At 41.6% G+C, this 18451-nt stretch overlaps 1 protein-coding gene across 1 annotated transcript; it reads right to left on the reverse strand.

Moving 5' to 3' along the window:
• Positions 1–116: 116 nt before the first annotated feature.
• Positions 117–14460, reverse strand: ssrp1a (structure specific recognition protein 1a). Its single transcript, XM_083915153.1, has 18 exons — positions 14424–14460; positions 13093–13172; positions 12249–12434; positions 9038–9143; positions 8150–8343; positions 7930–8030; positions 7557–7686; positions 7346–7449; positions 6950–7078; positions 6465–6686; positions 6122–6194; positions 3726–3858; positions 3587–3632; positions 3356–3488; positions 3063–3230; positions 1934–2031; positions 1672–1840; positions 117–645 (listed from the first exon to the last, which is right to left on the reverse strand). Exons 2-18 carry the CDS (start codon positions 13144–13146, stop codon positions 577–579), a joined length of 2115 nt encoding a protein of 704 aa, XP_083771279.1. The 5' UTR covers positions 13147–13172; positions 14424–14460; the 3' UTR covers positions 117–576.
• Positions 14461–18451: the final 3991 nt, after the last annotated feature.

The raw sequence follows: 18451 nt of genomic DNA on the forward strand, positions 1-18451 counted from the left end.
CTTTTTAAAGCTGCTAGTTTCTATCATCACCCAGGGGCATGACACAAAAATGTGTTGACAGAAATAACAGATAAGTGCATTTTTTATTAAAAATGATTTATTTATTCATTCAAACCTGAAAACATGACATGGTAAAACACACACACAAAAAAAATCACTTAACTGCGGTTTTTAAATGCTCTACACAGGAAGAACAAAGCAGCGCTGCATCTGTCCCTCTCCATCTTATCCACATTAATTCAACTAATAACTCCTATATTCCTCAGTGCTGTTAAACTACAAACACCCCCTGTGGTGAGATGAAAAAACCTCAAAGAATTCTGGGAAACGTGGTACACCAGTACACCACCGCTTCACTGAGCCGTCAGTAGGAAAAACATGTTTGAATATCAAATATCACATGAGCTTTCAGAGTCACAATCTGTGTTCGTGCTCTTGAGGCGAAACATGTAGGAGAAAGAACAACACAACTCAAGTCTGTTGATTTGTTTGCCAGTCCATTTGTGTGAGATCAACATGGAGAGTATAAACGCTTGGTCCTTGGTTTGTGTGTCGGGTGGGTTAAAGTGTGTGTGTTTAGTCGGAATCCGCTTCTGAGCTCGCAGGTGTGGACGCAGCTTCTTCCTCCTCTTCATCAGAATCCTTCTGAAAAATGACAAAGACGATAGCGGTAAGTATGTGTGAAAGATGGATTTTTATTTCCACTGTAATACCCACATAATCCATCAGAGTCATGTAACATACAACACGTACCAAGAACATTAAACATACCAGTCAGTGATTTACTTGTGTAACTAATTTTGGTCTTGCTTTTTCATATTAAATATCGTGAGAAATATTTCCTGTACCTCTGACTTCCTGATAGTCAACATCAAGATAAACAGGAAGGAGTAACGTTTCACAAAGCTGCACCAGGAGTTTAAAATCCTGACAGATTTATCGTATCCGTCAGACGATAAGAGACAGAAAGCAGCAATGCAGAAATGCCAAAAGATATGCTTTGTTTGACTTTAGAAACAGTGTCTACACTCTATTAATAGTTAATATCTTAATTAATAGCAATATCACCATCCTGGCCTGGTTATAGCTGCGTCACACACGAGGATAATTTATTTGCGTTCAAACTATAAAACACGCTCAATTAACAAGGTTAACAACTAACAGTGCATTTTGGTACATAATAGATCGGAGATACCTAGTGCTCACTGTCTCCATAACTCTTACCGGAATCTTCTCCACAGCTCTTTATTTAGTGTGCGGTTTTGGTCACAAGTCCTCTCTGGTATTTTCCTTTTCATCCGCAGCTGTCCTTCACAATCAGAACTGCTGACTAACTTATTTAAAATGTTCTCTCTCCTCATCCTCCCTCATTAGTTGATTTGATTTGGAACTTTGATCCAAAATCAAACATGTTTAAAAATAAAATTGCCTGGTTCACACTGGGTTTGTGTTTTTTTTCACACAACAAAACTATCTCTGTAAAGCAACTTAGAAGTGATGGAAAACAATGTTGCACTCTAATGTGTTTATGATAACAAATGCATATATTAAATATCTGAATGGACTAACGGCAGTGAGTAATGTCTGACTGTTGTGGTAAACAGGATGGATCTGATAATGGATCCCGTCGCAGCCTGTCCGATAATAGCCGTTTATCAAAAGTGGCTTTACCTTCTTTCTCTTGGACTTGCTCTTGTGGTCAGAGTCCGATGAACTCTCGCTGGTCTCGATGAACTCTCGACTCTTGAAGCTGTCGTTGCCTCCTCCCCGCTCCCTGTCCTTGTCTCCCCCTGCAGACTTCCTCTTTTCCTCCTTCTTACCTCCAGATTTTTTACTTTCCCTAATGGTTGAAGGGTGGGGAGAGAAAAGTCACATATTTAAGACTGTATCAACAAAAAAACAAACAAATGCGAGTTTCTGTTGCAAGCCATACTTCTTTGAAGGGGTGGTTGCTCCTCCGCCGCTCTCTTTGTATTCTTTCTTTGCTTTGTCATACTGTCTCTTCGCCTCTCCGGCCTTTGTGTCCCACTCCTGAAGGAAACAGAGAAATAAAACAGCATGGGACAAATGCCTGAAGACTGGTTTTGTTGAAACCCTGCTCTGCAGAACATAATCTCTGTAGTTCTTTGAGATATTGCACTTCAACACAGTTTGATGTCATCATTCTTTCATTACTTATAAAACTAAATGTATTTACATTGATTAATACAGGCATATATTTGTAACCCATAAAAAAAATACTACGTTCCACTGACAAATGAGACAAACTTACTGGGTTCCTTTTCCATTCTAAATTGCAATTACATACATTGCAACGAGACGATTTGAAACTTGCAACTACTTGCAACGTGCAGGTCTGCAACATTACGAAACCTGCCAGTTCGGACCAGTGAGACGAGGCGGTGTATCATCTACGTAGCAAAGCCTCTCTGTACTTCCGTTCTGACCTCCGACTTTTCAGGCTTTTTTTCGCAGTTGGATATAATTTGTAGCACTTAAAATATAAATGAGAACAGAGGTAGTGAGATACTCGCTACAGCTGCATTTGTGATGAAACGGCGAAAATTGCGTTTTATTTCTCCGAGTCACTGCTTTTTTTTTCTGGAATACGGCGCTCGCTCTCCTTATTAATTGACTGACTGACTGACTGACTGACTGACTGACTGACTGACTGACTGACTGACTGACTGACTGACTGACTGACTGACTGACTGACTGACTGACTGACTGACTGACTGACTCTCACACACACACACACACACACACACACACACACACACACACACACACACACACACACACACACACACACACACACACACACACACACACACACACACACACACACACACACACACACACACACACACACACACACACACACACACACACACACACACACACACACACACACACACACACACACACACACACACACACACACACACACACACACACACACACACACACACCCCTTACCGGGCGTCACAAAACATAGAAATCTGTTGTGAGAGAAGAGTAAAAAGAAATCTTCCCTACTCCTCCTTGTTCTCCTGTCTCACCTCCTTCTCGTCTTTGCCCAGTTGTCTCCACATCTCTCCGGCCTTCTTGGAAATCTCGGTGATAGAGATGCCTGGGTTCTCGGACTTGATTCGCTCCCGGCTGGCATTGAGCCACAGCATGTAGGCGCTCATTGGCCTCTTGGGGCCGCCGGTATCTTTCTGCTTCTTCTACTCAGATTGGAGAAAGCAAGGGAATCGAAAGGCAAATACAGGTTTATGGTTTTTACCGGTTTGCAATACTAGAGGCAAAAAAAGAAGAAGAACTTTAGTCCCTGTCCTAACTGCTCTCTCACCTCTTTGCGTGGTTTCCTCTCTTTTTTCTCCTTCACCACTTTGGTTTTCTTGGGCTTCTTCTTCTTTGCGCTTTCATCGTCGCTACCGTCTCCGTCGTCGCTGCTGTCACTTGCTGAGGCATTGCTGTCGTACCTGATTGCCGGAGGTGGAGAAACGGGTAGTTAACTGGAGGAAAGAAGCATGTGCGCAGACTCAAAACAAATGGTAAGTTTAAGAAAAAAGTCACTTACTCTTCTGCAATGTCATCATCCTCTTCTCCGGGGTTAAACGACTCATCTAAAGAGTGAAACAAGACAGAAAATCAAAGCTACTGATCCTCTCAACTCAACATATATTGCTTACTTCTGTCATGCCGAGACTGTCTCTCACCGCTTTCGCCGTCTGATTCGTCGCTGTCATTGCCCTCCTCTCTGATCTTGCCCTCAGCCTTCATCCTCTCCAGGTAGGCGTCGTGCTGGTCTTCGTCTGAGTCACTGTACTCGTCAATCTTACCCTTCATGCCCTGAAAGTAAACCGCGCAGTCAGAAACAAACAAATAAATAAAAAACAATTCCCACAATAAATCAGGGCCATTGCAGAGTCTTCCATTAGCAGCCAGGGAAAGCTTGTCTTGAAAAGATACAATAATTTCCGCGCCGTAATTAACCATTACTTTCATTATAATCAATTAATCATTTAGTCAATCCTAATTTCACAGAGGCCAAGGCACATTTCCAAATTTTTTGTTTTGTCCAACCAAACGCCATATATATTCAATATACAGCCCATTTCCTTGGATTGACCAAATTATTAAATGACCAAAATAAAATAGTGATTGACCCGTGACAGGTTTTTTGATGGCTGATGCAGATATTTAGAGAGCAGGGAGGCAGATGCAGATATCATGTTCGCTCTATAAACTAACACACCAGGCTCAGTTGGATTTAATTTCAAGCTTCACAAACATTGAGCTTTATGTGAGGTCAGTTTTCTTAACCCATCTCTTACTGTTGTCCGTGATGCTCCCTCATCGGAGTCTTCCCAGTCAGAGTCTGCAAACTCACTTAACAGCACCACCTTGTAGTGAATTACAAATAGCTACCTGATGAATGACATCTGATGCTCAGGAGCAGGTGCACTTTTTGTGAGATTGGCTCATAAGAATAATGTAGTCCCCAAAGGCTACCTGTTGCTCTTTATATGTGCCAAGTTTCTTTCACAAAAGATGTCACTCAAGAATTAAAAAGAAATGTCACTGTATGGTAATGCCATCTTAGACAAGAACCAAACAGTTTCCCCCCCATCTCCATGCATCAATCAGGGTTCCCATTCTTTTAAAGAAGCAATTTCCAGGACCTTTGCCAAGAGTTTCAGCTGCTAACAAATGGTCATAAAATTTACCGGTGGGCCTAGTATTGACATAGTAAACATTTCTCCCTTTATAATGATGCAGGGTCCACGATGAAGGCTTATTACAGGTGACGTCTTACTCATTAGTGCTAACTGTACAATAAGATTATCTGGCCTCTTTTAAAAAGTCTAAATCTAGCCAAGGCACGCCTATGTTCAGCCTTAAGAGAAATACTAATATATTGATATATAATATTGTAATAGTCAAGTGTCATGCTTTTGTATCATCTTTCAGTTGGTTAGAAAATTTCTTGCAGTGGAAATCTTATTTTGCATGCAGGACTTGATTGTGCCTTGAAGTTGATATTAGTCGAAAACATTTTGTTTCACTCAAACATTGGCAAAACACTTATTTAATTAGAATACCTATGTCTTGTCATTTTATTATTAGTTGGCCCCATTAACACAATTTCAGGAAGCTATTTGACCCCCCGCAAAGTATAACGTCGGTCAGCTGGCTTCTCTGAGAATTCTGCTCAAGGCTCCAGAAAAATTGACTCGACAGCAAAAAGATTACAGCAAGTCTGTTCCACTCCGAGTCTAATGTGAACCAAAAGTATTTCTTATACAAATACTCTACTTATAGATGGATTAATCGGTAGATTACTCAATTACTAAAATAGACAATAGTTGTAGCCCTTTTCTAAATTTCCAGGTTTTCAAGGACGTGTGGGAACTCTGATCAATATCTCTGTCTGCCATGGGACAGAGACAAGTCAGAGAGGCTCTTATTAAAACACCAACAGGAAATGGAGAGCAAGGCCCACTCATTTTCATTGACCTTCTCTGCTGACCCTGTCACCATAGCAACGGATTGCCTCGTTACCAGAGAAACCGAGTTGCTGCTTTGACTGTTAGCATTAATGCAATCAGCACTGCCCATGTTAGGCAGCGGTCATGCTGACAGCTGTGTCGAGTGTTAAAGCACACCAAAAGCCCCCGGGCTAGCAAGATGCAAAGAAAAGGAACAAACGCACACACACACACACACACACACATATATACACTTGCATTTCATGGGGATTTCCCCCCCCGCCCCCATGATTAGTCATAAATCACTCAGGATTTATCCAGATCAACAGCAGTCGTACAGGTTACCTCCAACCAAAATCATGTTTACAGGAAACCGTCCTCTGTAACACACAGACACACACAGCAGCACACCAAGCAAGCAGGAATCACTCCACACAAATAAAACCCAAGCGTCTAGTTCACAAGTGTCGCCCATGACCATACCCACCTTCTTCTACAGGGGTACAAGGACAGACACATAGGAGAAGGGCATCAAACATCAATATCTGGGATGGAAGTCTGACAAAACTCATGTAATTTCTTTGCGTACAAACTGGGACACGTTTAAATGACAAATTAGTTACCTCTTTGAACCCTCTGTTCTTGATGTTGAGCTTCTTGGCGTTAACAAAGTCAAACAGTTTGCCGTACTCTTCTCTGAAGGGAAAGACAAAGACTGGGGTTATTTTGGATGAAATTCACTATATAGACGATATGATCGATAGTTCATATCACGATAAGTTGTCACATTAACTCAGTAACAATGGAGGCGAGTATTTTTCAAATACATCAGTACATGACCTCATGCTTGCATCCTTTCTAAATGTTTGTATAGATTCATTACAGGATGAACACTGTAGGATTCTGGATGGTGGTCCGATTGGTTGGCTGAGCACCTTCCTGAGTTTCTGCATGAAGCTTCCTCACCTCTCAATGCTGCTGAAGGTGTACTGATTCCCCTGCTTGGTCTCGATCTCAAAGTCAAAGGATCGCGTTGTGGTTGTGCCTCGGGCGAAGTTGACGCAGGAGATCTCTTCGAAGCGCAGGTGCACGGGGGGTTTATGGACATAGATGAAGCCCCTCTCCAGAGGATAGAGGAGGCCTGAGGACGCCTTGTAGGAGCAGGTAATGCACTGAGCTCCAGAGTGACTGTGGAAGAATGAGGCACTTTTAACTGGTCTAATATAATGTGTACAGTATATACATGTACTGATACTGTAGAATTGCACAGAAGTGTAAAAAAATTAAACAAAGTTTCAAGTAAACTTGCTGTCCTATATAACCTAAATTTCAAGCACTGTATTCAAAATCCAAGCACTTTTCAAACCTGGAAAACACCATAACTAAACACGAAGTGCTTTCAAGGACTTCCAGAACACATAAGTAAGAAAATGTGTTTATTAGGTACGTACCCCTGGAAGTTTCCGGGCACAGTGATCTTGCGGTTGACCAGGGCCTTCATCACCCTGCTGACCATCTCATACAGAGACCCTGACATGTTTTTACTGAGTTTGCCCTCAAAACGGCGCTCCACGTCCTCCCTGTTAAGACACGCAGAAGATCTTAAAATTCAACACTTTGGACTGCTTTCTGGTATATACAAGAAACAATACAAAGAACGTGAGAAGGAGCTGGTGGCAACAAAAATTCATAGAAATCATTCCTCCAGAACTTTGCTTCCCCCTAGTGGATACATATGATGCTTCACAATATCAAAAAGTGATGTGTGTTATCCTTAAATAAGAGGGTTACTGCTCTGCCAATGTAACAGGCCTTTCATACAAGCTCTGTCATTTACTGTCACATACTCGCTCATGTTGAGGGTGAGACTGAGGTCCTCTTCCTTAGAGAAGAGCAGGATGAGAAAGTGGTAACGCGTCTGGCCCTGCTTGATGGGAGGATCCAGACTGATCTATTAAGACACAAACATGACAAACGTGGAGAAAGGGTGTGAGAAGGAACAAGGGAAAGGGACAAGAGTGAAAAAAGTGAGACAGAAAGACACAAAGCTCCACTTACCACAAAGAACATCTGCCTCTGATCCTTGTGTGGCAGCAGGAATAGACGAAGGACGGTGGTGTAGGGAATCTTGTAGTCAAAGGTCTTACCATGGAGGTGAAGAAACGTCGGGTAGATACGGATGTCATATCTGAATGAGGGAAAAAAGAGAAATAAGAAATGAGAGAGCAGTCTAGCTAAAGTCTTGGGTGAATGGTGGAAACCGCAGCAATAACCCTGTCATGAGTGTGTCGTCCTATAGCAACAGTGCATTAATTCATGAAACTGATTTGGATAAATCGCACACTAGATGATTATGTTTTATATAAAATGTAGGGTTAGTTTTTAATTGACGGGATAAATGAGGAAATCTGTTTTAGAGTTGATCTTCTACCTTCCTCTGGGTGTAAGACACTGCAGCTCTTTGAAGATACACACAGCGTCTCCTGTGGCCTGGATCACATCAGCCTTAGACAACACATTCTCGGCAAACGCCTGCAGGAAAACACATTTTAAGCACTCCATCACCGCAGACTTAAAAAAAAGAAGAAAAAACAGGTGCTTTTCGGTGAAATAACTAGAAATAGGCAAGAAAGTATCCCATTCTTCCTCACCTCCACAGGGTCTTGTCGTTCATCAGCCTGGCTGGGTGGGACGTAGAATCGGACCTCCATGAGGGAGACCTCGGTGTCGTCGTTCTGGTGAAACTCCAGAGTGACTTCGTTCTTCCCTGTGGCGCACTGCGACACGTTGGACAGTGGGACCTCGAACGCCGTACTTTCATTTACATCAAATGATAACAGTGGCCCTGCAGCGGGTGAGGGGATACAGAGAGAAACAGGAAGACCTAATGTCAGTGGCAGCTTATTTTTCAAATCTATAAAATTCAATTTTTTCCACTTAAAGTTGAAACCTATTAAACATATTCAGGGTTCTCAACACAGGAAAAAACAATTTGCCTGCTCTCTACAGATCATTTTGGTTGATAAAAATAAAGAGTGGTCAACTGCTACGGATATTTCAATGGCCAATGATGATATTTAGAGAGCAGGGCAGCCAACAGCCGATGTCATGTTACTTTGTATCGGATGAAATACAACTTAATAATAATAACTTTAATAATAAATGAGACACAAAATTGCTCAATTTAAATTAACATTTATTTAATACTGTTGCTGTATTTTTGTCGTTTAGTTGTAGGGTATATATTCTTGTTTTAACACTTGTTTTCAAAACATTACGTTGTCATGGTGATGGCCCCTAAAAGGCTAAACACTTGCTTACTGTCATAACCATCCCAAATCTGATAATTTTTTTATTCATCAGGAGTAGGAGTGGTGGGCTGGACTGCACAATAGAACTGCCAGTACCTGGAGCCTGACAAGATTGATTTTGTGTGACATGTGGACCTGCGATTCTCGTGATATCGCGACGTGCAAAGTAAACAGTGACCCTTTGCAAAAACCTACTGGTGGGGACATTTTGGTTGTTTGTAATTATACCTGAGAACTTGGCTGTTCCCCAGTTCCATCCCTTCACACACATGTCCTTCTCCATCAGCTCCACCTTGTAGTTGGCCTTGAAAAACTCAGCGATCTTCTCAAAATCCTGATGGACAAAAGGTAAGAGTGGGAACAGAGATGAGGGGAGACAAGGTAAAGCAGAAGATGCAGTTGACAGGAGAGGACTTGATAAAAAGAGAGACGAGGAAATAAATGGTAAAGAAGAAGGCTTCCTGTTAGTAAGGCTGTAACACGCTGGCACCACATGGGTCAAAGCTTAGAAAAAAAACCCTCCCAACAGGGTGAGGGGATGGAAGACAAATTAATCATGACGCAATTATAACAGCGCCTCCCGTTGAGGCCTCTAGGGAACACTGGAGGTGAATGTAATCCATCTGCCCTCTCTGTCCTCCCCTCCACACCGCTGCTGACAATCAGCCTGTTTATTTATCCTGCAGGCCCGCTTACAACTGGAGAGGGCGCACACACACACACACACAGTGCGACAAACATATGCTCAATCAAACGCACACAGGCACTGTCCTAGTACACATGTGGAAGTGATTGTGGTGTGAGTGTATGCAGGGTAGAGACTGTGTGGGAAAAGGAGCTTACGCACCTGGATATCTGCCTGTCCATAAGGTTATTACAGCCAATTAGAGCACAGAGAGTGAGTGTGTGAGTGTGTGTGTGTGTGTTCATCAGCATTTTTGTTAGCCTGGATTAAGGCATTGTTTAGATAGCAGAACATGTGTGAGCAGATGTGAAAACGCAATGCAAAAAAGAGTTTGTGCAGAAATGGCCTGTTTGTGAGTGTGTGTGTGTGTGTGTGTGTGTGTGTGTGTGTGTGTGTGTGTGTGTGTGTGTGTGTGTGTGTGTGTGTGTGTGTGTGTGTGTGTGTGTGTGTGTGTGTGTGTGTGTGCGCGCGCGCGCGCGCGCTGTGGAGTGTTTCTCTTCTCATTACAGTTTTGGCAGGTTTGTTGTTGCTCAGCTCATTTAATCATAATAAACACCCCCCACTACCCCCCCCCCCCCCCACACACACACGCACAGTCTTACTCTCACAGTCAACAAAATGTCTGTCTTTTATTACTACTTTTTTCAACTATGCTCTCCCAACAACCTTCAACCTCTGCAGATACTCATATTCAAGAAGCCAGAACTAGACATTTAGTATTTTTCATGATGCATGACTGAAACAGTTAATTGATTATTAAAGTAGCGGTTAATTCATTGTCAGACAATGGAAGATCAGTATCATTTTAAAGACCAGTTCTGTATGTTCAGAATCAGTCAATTGCTGACCACGCTCTGCTCGACAAACTTCGTTATGACACCATTTCTAAATCATCCCAAGCGTCATTTCATGTATTATATGTTCTCATCTCATCTTCAACCGCTTATCCGGGATCGGGTCGCGGGGGCAGCAGCTTTAGCAGGGGACCCCAAACTTCCCTTTCCCGGGCCACATTAACCAGCTCTAACTGGGGGATCCCGAGGCATTCCCAGGCCAGTGTGGAGATATAATCTCTCCACCTGGTCCTGGGTCTTCCCCGAGGCCTCCTTCCAGCTGGACGTGCCTGGAACCCCTCCCTATGGAGGCGCCCAGGGGGCATCCTTACTAGATGCCCGAAACACCTCAACTGGCTCCTTTCAAAGCAAAGGAGCAGCGGCTCTACTCCGAGTTCCTCACGGATGGCTGAACTTCTCACCCTATTATATTATATGTTCTATAGAAATTAATCTTCATATTGACGCATATTTGACCACAAAAACGCTGATACCAATATGTCTCCAAAAGGGCAATAATACCGGGCGCCCTTGTGACGCTGTGGAACAAAGTGGAAGAAACGCTTTCATTTCCCATGTCAGTCAATCTAGCTCTGGTCTAACGTCTGGTGTGATACGCTAGGATACAACAAACAAATATGACGACAGGATCATTACATTTCATATATTAAACGTTTTTTGGTTGACATGAGAAATTGTGCAGGTGAAACACCAGATTATGCTAAATATCAAACGTAAAAAAAAAAGCATAAAGTATACGCCAACTCAAACGTATTCCTAACATTGAAAACATAAAGACTTTGTATGAACCCTGAATAACAGCCGTGAAAGTTAATACTCAGTCATTTCACCAAAATGCGATCACAACGGGCAGCTGCGTACATTCAATGCCACTCTCTCGATGTAAATGATGTTGTCTTGGACCAATAACAAACTACACATGTAAGCAACGGGAACGGCCGAGATGGACATGCTTCTACACACCCTGGGCCTCAAGTAGACAATTACAGGTCAGCTACATAACAGCGTTTCTGGCAGAGATTCGTTGCTCAAGGACACCTCGGTGGGACAGATGCATCAAAGCTCCTGTACAGCTCGCCAGCGGCTAAACCTCCCGCCAACTCCCGATTACTGACACTGGCTGTGGGATAATAAACAATGACATCATGCCCTGTGCCCCGGGACGAGAGGATCCATCTCCAAAAAGAAATAAAAGTGCGCTGATTAACCCCAGGAGACGCCACCGCTCGCAGCCACAGACTCCAGGTTATACCCGCTCCTCCATCCCAGTTTTTTACTTGCGTGCTGACATTCTCCATACACGCAGAGCAGCGGGGGGAAAGAAAAAAATAAAATAAAATGGGGTGATAAAAAAGAAACACGACCACATCTTTTTTCTTGTCTGTCTGGGGAGCCAAATTGTTTCAGTGGATTGATATAAACACTGACTCACATGAGCCGATGATTACACTGTTTATGGAACACACATGCTAGCACTGGTTTCCCTCATTAATCCCATTAGGAGCTTTGGAGAGAAGAGCCGACACATTCACATACTTTTGATAGCAACACACACACACACACACACACACACACACTCAAGTGGTGGCCTTTTTGCAAGATGGTAGCGTTTTTCTGTAGAAATGTCAGACACGGGATGGAAGTTGTTTATCAGCAGTCCCATTGCTTGTGTTACATCCCTTGTCATAAACACAGCGCTGAACAAACGAGCAATATGTGTCGGCCCGTAATATTCCACTGTTGCTTTGTTCTCCTCGGAGTAAGGTAACAATTACTTCCCAGAAACAGGAAATACAACCAGGAAGAAAGATTTATTCTGTTGGGATATTCCAACAGAAAAACAACCACAGCATTAACCTCAAAAATCTGTAAAGCCTCTGCTTTATTAAAACACACTCACCGTGTCCCTGAAGCCGTCATATTTGTAGACATGTCCTGTGCTGGTGCCCAGCTTGATGCCGTGACCTAAACACACTCGTCTCCACTGGGCCAGGTTGAGCTCACCGGCCGTGATGCTGTCCACCTTCCCCGTCTTGCTGCTCTTGTAAACCACACTTTGCTTGCTGAAACGAAGCCGCCCGTCATTCTGCAGCAAAAAAGGGAAAAGACAAACACAAACATACAAGTTTTAACGCCCAAAAGAAAATGTCTATATATGAAAAGAGATGATTAGTGAACTGACAATATTCAATCAGCCCATTTTGACAATAGATTAATCTCAATTAACTGTTATTTCTGCCCTTGTTCATACTTTAACAATAACAATTTTGCCAGAAAAAAATATTGATTTTCCTTCTCATCCCAACGTAAAACACAAACGCCAAGTTTGCATCAATAGCTGATGAACTTAAATAAATTATTAGATCCAGCATAGAGGTCTCTGTAGGACCACAAATCAATGAATTCAACCCCCTTGTCGTACATAATAAATGTAATACTGGGATGCTCTGATATATATTTTAACTGTATCAATAATTTTGTATGAATCTCAGTACATCATTCTAATTTCAGACCCATGCCTTTTTATTTTTACTTATATGACAGCTATACTCAGGAACACACTTTAACTCTGCAAATAGACAAATACTTAAAAAACAAAACATTGCTGGGCTAGTACTAAATTACCTTTTTTAAAGTGGATATGTGTCTGTGTATCGATACTAGTGTTCTGAATTGCCTTCAGTGCGGTTTCTCTTTACACATCAGTTTAAAGAGCAGAGGTGGCTGACGAAGACGATACTCACCCACGAGCCTTTGAACTCCTGGTAAATATCGTTAAACTCCAGTGTGTCTCCCATCTCAGCTACAGGCGACGACTGATGCTCTACACACAGGGGGGGGGGGGGGGGGGGAGAACATTAGATCGGGGGTCTTACAAGGGATTTAGACGTAGGACCCCTTAGCTGAAAGAGAGAAGAACCAGGGACCCTTACTACAAATACTGTATTAAATTGAGTTGCATATTAAACTGGGTCTAACAGCTAGGGGGGGCTGAAGCCTTTACACACAGCCAATACTAATATATTACAATGATCGTTATTAACATGTATTTATCCATCATATGTTAATGTTACACATACATTTGAAAGGCACATTGAATCCTTTGTGGTTGTGTCAATGTATTTCTGTATTATTTAACAAATGTACCTTTGCTAATAATACATTGCATCCATGTTAATGTATATTTTCATACATATTTTTGAAGGGAAAAAAAAAAACATTGGAAAGATTGTGGAACAATTTGACGGACCCCCTGCAGTAACTCTGAGGACCTCCTGTTGAAAATCTCTGCATTAGAGAGACCCAAACATCCACAAATCTTATATCAAGCAGTGCATTTGAACTGTACTTTTAATTTGAGGCATTTAGTTTCAGTTTTTTCTTAAAAACCGGTCATTTATCACACTTTCTATTGTTAGTTTGAGCTCCTTGCTGGTGTTTAAAACATGATATTATGACACATACACGGAAGAGAGATAAACCTGCTGCATGTGATGGTGAATATACTAAACGTCGTATTATATTATTTCTGTCCTGCTACCTTTTGTGTGATAATCGTATTTTTGACGCATGTTATCGTGACTGTGCTCCCTGTTTAAAGCACCGGGTACAGCTGTGAGCTAACGTTCGCCAACAGTAAGACCCACTTTGAAAGATAACATAAATAATCTTTTTCTGGCATAAATCGTTTAGTAACGGTTCTTCTTATTAATATTATTATTCTGAATTAAAAACAATAATTAACGGCCATGCTGCGCAACTAACAATAGCTAAGCTAACTCGAACTGCACACGGTGCGCTTCTTTTTAACAACGTTGTTGCCCCGCGACCGACTGAGTCACCAACGGTCGGCCCGCGTCACAAGCACCGCCCCGGTAGAAACACACCGTACATCAAATCGAGCGCTGCCGCACAGCTAGGCCGGTGCAAAGAAATCAAGTAATATTCAGAGTTCATTTCACAAAGAGCTACAAACATAGCACGTTGGCGACATACACTCTTTTGTAACATAACATATCTCAAGATGTGTTTGTAAAGCCGAGATAAAACGCCGTTTGAAAACTTCTTGTCTTACTGTCACTATGAGGAGCAGCTCCGGTTTCCCGCGTGTAGCATCGGAGGCTAGCACTACGTCACCGGAAACAGTCACGGACTGTTTGTATTTACTTCCGGTTTTGGGGAGTGGTTTAGCAGTAATATTATTTGGGTAAGACAGCTCCTGAACACCTATGGTGGTTTTCTTATGTGGTAGTTCTTCAATTTTATGGAATAATACATATTATCCCTAAACAGTATGCACTAGTTTTTAAAATAAATAAAAATAAAAGTAATAAGTCTGTTTCTGTACTTGATGCTTCCTTTACTGATGTAACTGACTCACCAGTTGGTAAAGTATGCTTCAGCCATGGCTTCAGCCCATCTGGTAGTAAGAACAATCGTAAAATCTGTACTATTTTCCAATGTAATCTCTGTTTCTCCTGTAATATTTTACTGGAATAGCCGTGTAAATAAATTATTTTGGGTAAAAAATCTGATCTCCTCCTCAAAATGTTTTTAATAAGGTGAAAGAAGTGTAATTTATAATGATTCCTCGATGTTACCAAGTTAAATCCTTCTTTAACAAATTCAAATATGTTGATCTAGATCTGAAGTGTGCCTCTTGTGACTCCCATACTGAGACTGTTATTCATCCGTTTTGGAAATGTGAATATACCATATACCTGTAAACTGGCAAGACAATTGTAGATTAATTTTAGATAATATCAGAATCAGAATCAGCTTTAATGGCCAAGTATGCACACAAACATGGAATTTGACTTTGATAGGTGTTCACTCTCTCAGACAGGTAGACATATACAATATAGACAATTAGTAAACATAAATAAAATAATAATAACTTGGGACAAATATAAAATCCAGATGGAAAAAATAGACAGGCACATAAGTTATGGATATATACAATATGCATGACTGTAATATGTATTGGGTCTTATATACAATTATACATATATAAATCAAATGTACAGGATGAACATGCAGGAGGTAGATTAAGAGGCAGTACAACAGATCAGCTGTTCAGAAGAGTGATAGCAGAGGGAAAGAAGCTGTTTTTGTGTCTGGTTTTGCTGGCGTACAGAGATCTGTACGTCTGCCAGAGGGGAGGAGTTCAAAGAGGTTGTGACCAGGGTGAGTGGGGTCTTTAGTAATTTTCCCAGCCCGCTTTTTGGTTCTTGCAAGATACAAGTCCAGGAGGGAGGGCAGGGGGACACCTGTGATTTTCTCAGCTGACCTGATGGTGCGCTGAAGTCTGTGGATGTCTTTTTTGTGGCTGTACCAAACCACACCGTGATGGATGTGCAGAGGATGGACTCAATGACCGCAGCGTAGAAGATGGTCATAAGCTTCTGAGGCAGGCCATGTTTCCTCAGCTGCCGTAGAAAGTTCAACCTCTGCTGGGCCTTTTTGAGGATGGCTTTGGTGTTGGGCTCCCACTTCAGATCCTGAGAGATGATAACTCCCAGAAACCTGAATGAGTCCACTCTGGACACCAGGCTGTTTGTTATTGTGAGGGGGGCCAGTGCTGGGGAGTGTTTCCTAAACTCCACTATTATCTCCACAGTCTTTAGAGTGGTGAGCTCCAAATTGTGCTGGCTGCACCATATTGAAAGCGGCTCAACTTCACGTATGTAAGCCGACTCGTCACCATCCTGGATAAGTCCAATGGCAGTGGTGTCATCTGAAAACTTTAGGAGTTTGACAGCTGGGTCCTCGGAGGTGCAGTTGTCGGTATGGAGAGAGAAGAGCAGAGGGGAAAGGAGACACCCCTGTGGTGCTCCAGTGCTGACTAGCCTTGTACTGGATGTGATGTCTCCCGGCCACACATGTTGACTCCTTTTAGTCAGGAAGCTGGTGATCCATTGACAGATGGCAGGGGATACAGAGAGGTGGGAGAGTTTGGCAGTAAGGATTCAAGGAATGATAGTATTGAAGGCCAAGCTTAAGTCCACAAAAAGGATCCTTGCATAGGTCCTTGGGTGATCAAGGCGCTGCAGGATGTAATGCAGCCCCATGTTTACTGCATCTTCCACAGACCTGTTTGCCCTGTAGGCAAACTGCAGTGGCTCCAGCAGGTGACCAGTGACGGATTTCAGATGGGACAGCACCAGGCGCTCAAAACCCATTTTTTTGTGTTTTCATGAAAGAACTGGAGGTGTATTTAGATAGATAGATATACTTTATTGATCCCAAGCGAAAAAACTCCTGTTCTTTCATGAAAACACAAAAAGTTTTTACAAATTTACACTTGTGGATGTAAAACTTTGCAAGAATTAAAATGAGATTCATTAAAAAAATATAATTTTTCAGCAGGAGCGTCACTCTTCAAAATCCAAAAGGGACTTTCAAGTCAATATCCTCTGCTTATAACAAGAAAGCTATCAAAATGTAAATCTGTACTCCCACTTTAATATCTTTAATCCAATCTAATATTCATTGCTCATGTCCCCTGGTGTATCATACTTTTTTAGTTTTAAAAAAAGATTATCATTGTTATTTTTTTATTTTTTAATTTTTTAATTTGTTATCCAATTGTTATTAATGTGATGCTCATCATACGGTTTGATGTACGGTTAGTGTATTTTGTAAATCAATAATAAAGTTGATGGGGAAAAAAGTATTTACTTCCGGTTTCTTTTCATCATTTAACCCATGTTTTGAAATGTGCTATATAAATAAAGTTTATTATTTTTATTATTAATAATATTATTATTGTTTTCATTATTATTATTGTTATTATTATTAATATAATTAATATATTTAATATTATTATTAACTCTGAGGCGTTTTAAATGCAGCTGTTTGTGTCGTGCTTGAAATATTGAGTTGCTCATGGCAACAGAACGCGGCTGCATCGCCCGCTCGTGGCCTCTGGGTGGCACACGGCACATCTGATGAAACCGGTCTGGTTCATTTTCTATTCTGTTTTATTTGAATGTCAAAACTGTAACACAGAACAGCACTGAACACAGAGTGCAACAGCACAGGGGTATTTCTCTCACTGTTTGGTAATTAGAATGAAAGGTGGACATTATCACAAGTCACAGTCTAAATACTTATGAATTAGGCTATTTATATTCTAAAACTGCATGATACAGAGCAGACTTAATGTGACTTTAGGAAGGCCCTGGATGAAATAAGGCTCATAGGATACTCATGACCAGATTAACCTGCAAGGACAAAAATGAAAAGTTTGGCCAATATAAACCCCTCTGTTCCCCCCACTCTCTGTGAGGTGAGTTTTTTAGGCCTTAGATTTAGCCTCCTAGAGAGTCGATTGATTCAACAAATTAATTCAAGAAAATATGACATACAGTAGAGGCACAAAACTGAAATAAATGAATGGACCGTCTTCATGACAAGGGTCTCAGTAGGCTATATGAAATCAATCTGCGGCCCTTATCCTAAAGTGAAATTATGTGTACTCCCAAACAACATTTTGATTAAATAACACAAAATCAGTCGACTTGATTTTTTTTTTAAGGAAAAATTGAGGCTTTTTTATGCTTGAATCTGTCCCCTCGTGCACGCGTGCAACAGTGCATGGGTCGCTGTTGGTATGCTGAGTGACACCTGGAGGTGAGAGAAAAAAAAACCTTATCCTAGTGTCAATAAAAAGCTCAAACCCGAGGAATGAAGGGGGGAGAAAGAAGAAACAGAGGAGCAGTCAAACTCTTGTTTTCCTCCTCTTCTTTTCACCCCCCCTCCAAAACCCGACTGAATATTTCCTTATAGAGACTCAGTGTATTATGCTCTATTGATAACTGGTGTCGTAACTGTATCGCACTTTATGGGAGGCCTTTAAATTTATAGGCCCCTGTGCTCTTATAATATTCCTGTCGACAACCACATTATAGGCTGCTCAGTGAAATCGTACCTCGCTTATTGAACCGTGCATATTGTTAAGGAAGTTTTTTTTTGTAGGCCTTTAAATCCACATGTCCATAAACATGGGCGTCACTTTGTTTTGAAAAGTGGTGGGGACACAACAAAATCAACTATTATTGCAATGTTTTTTTTAAAGATAGAGCCTCATTTTCAGAAACC

This window comes from Echiichthys vipera, assembly GCF_963691815.1.
Source record: "Echiichthys vipera genome assembly, chromosome: 6".
NCBI classification, from domain to species: Eukaryota; Metazoa; Chordata; class Actinopteri; order Perciformes; family Trachinidae; genus Echiichthys; species Echiichthys vipera.

What these genes read in the sequence shown, in the direction of transcription:
- ssrp1a (XM_083915153.1), bottom strand. Translation starts at nt 13,146, where the DNA reads ATGGGAGACACACTGGAGTTTAACGATATTTACCAGGAGTTCAAAGGC. An exon ending in ACCTTCAGCAGCATTGAGAG is followed by an intron (nt 6,195 to 6,464) that starts GTGAGGAAGCTT and finishes CTTTCCCTTCAG; the next exon opens with AGAAGAGTACGGCAAACTGT. An exon ending in CGAATCAGACGGCGAAAGCG is followed by an intron (nt 3,633 to 3,725) that starts GTGAGAGACAGT and finishes TTCACTCTTTAG; the next exon opens with ATGAGTCGTTTAACCCCGGA.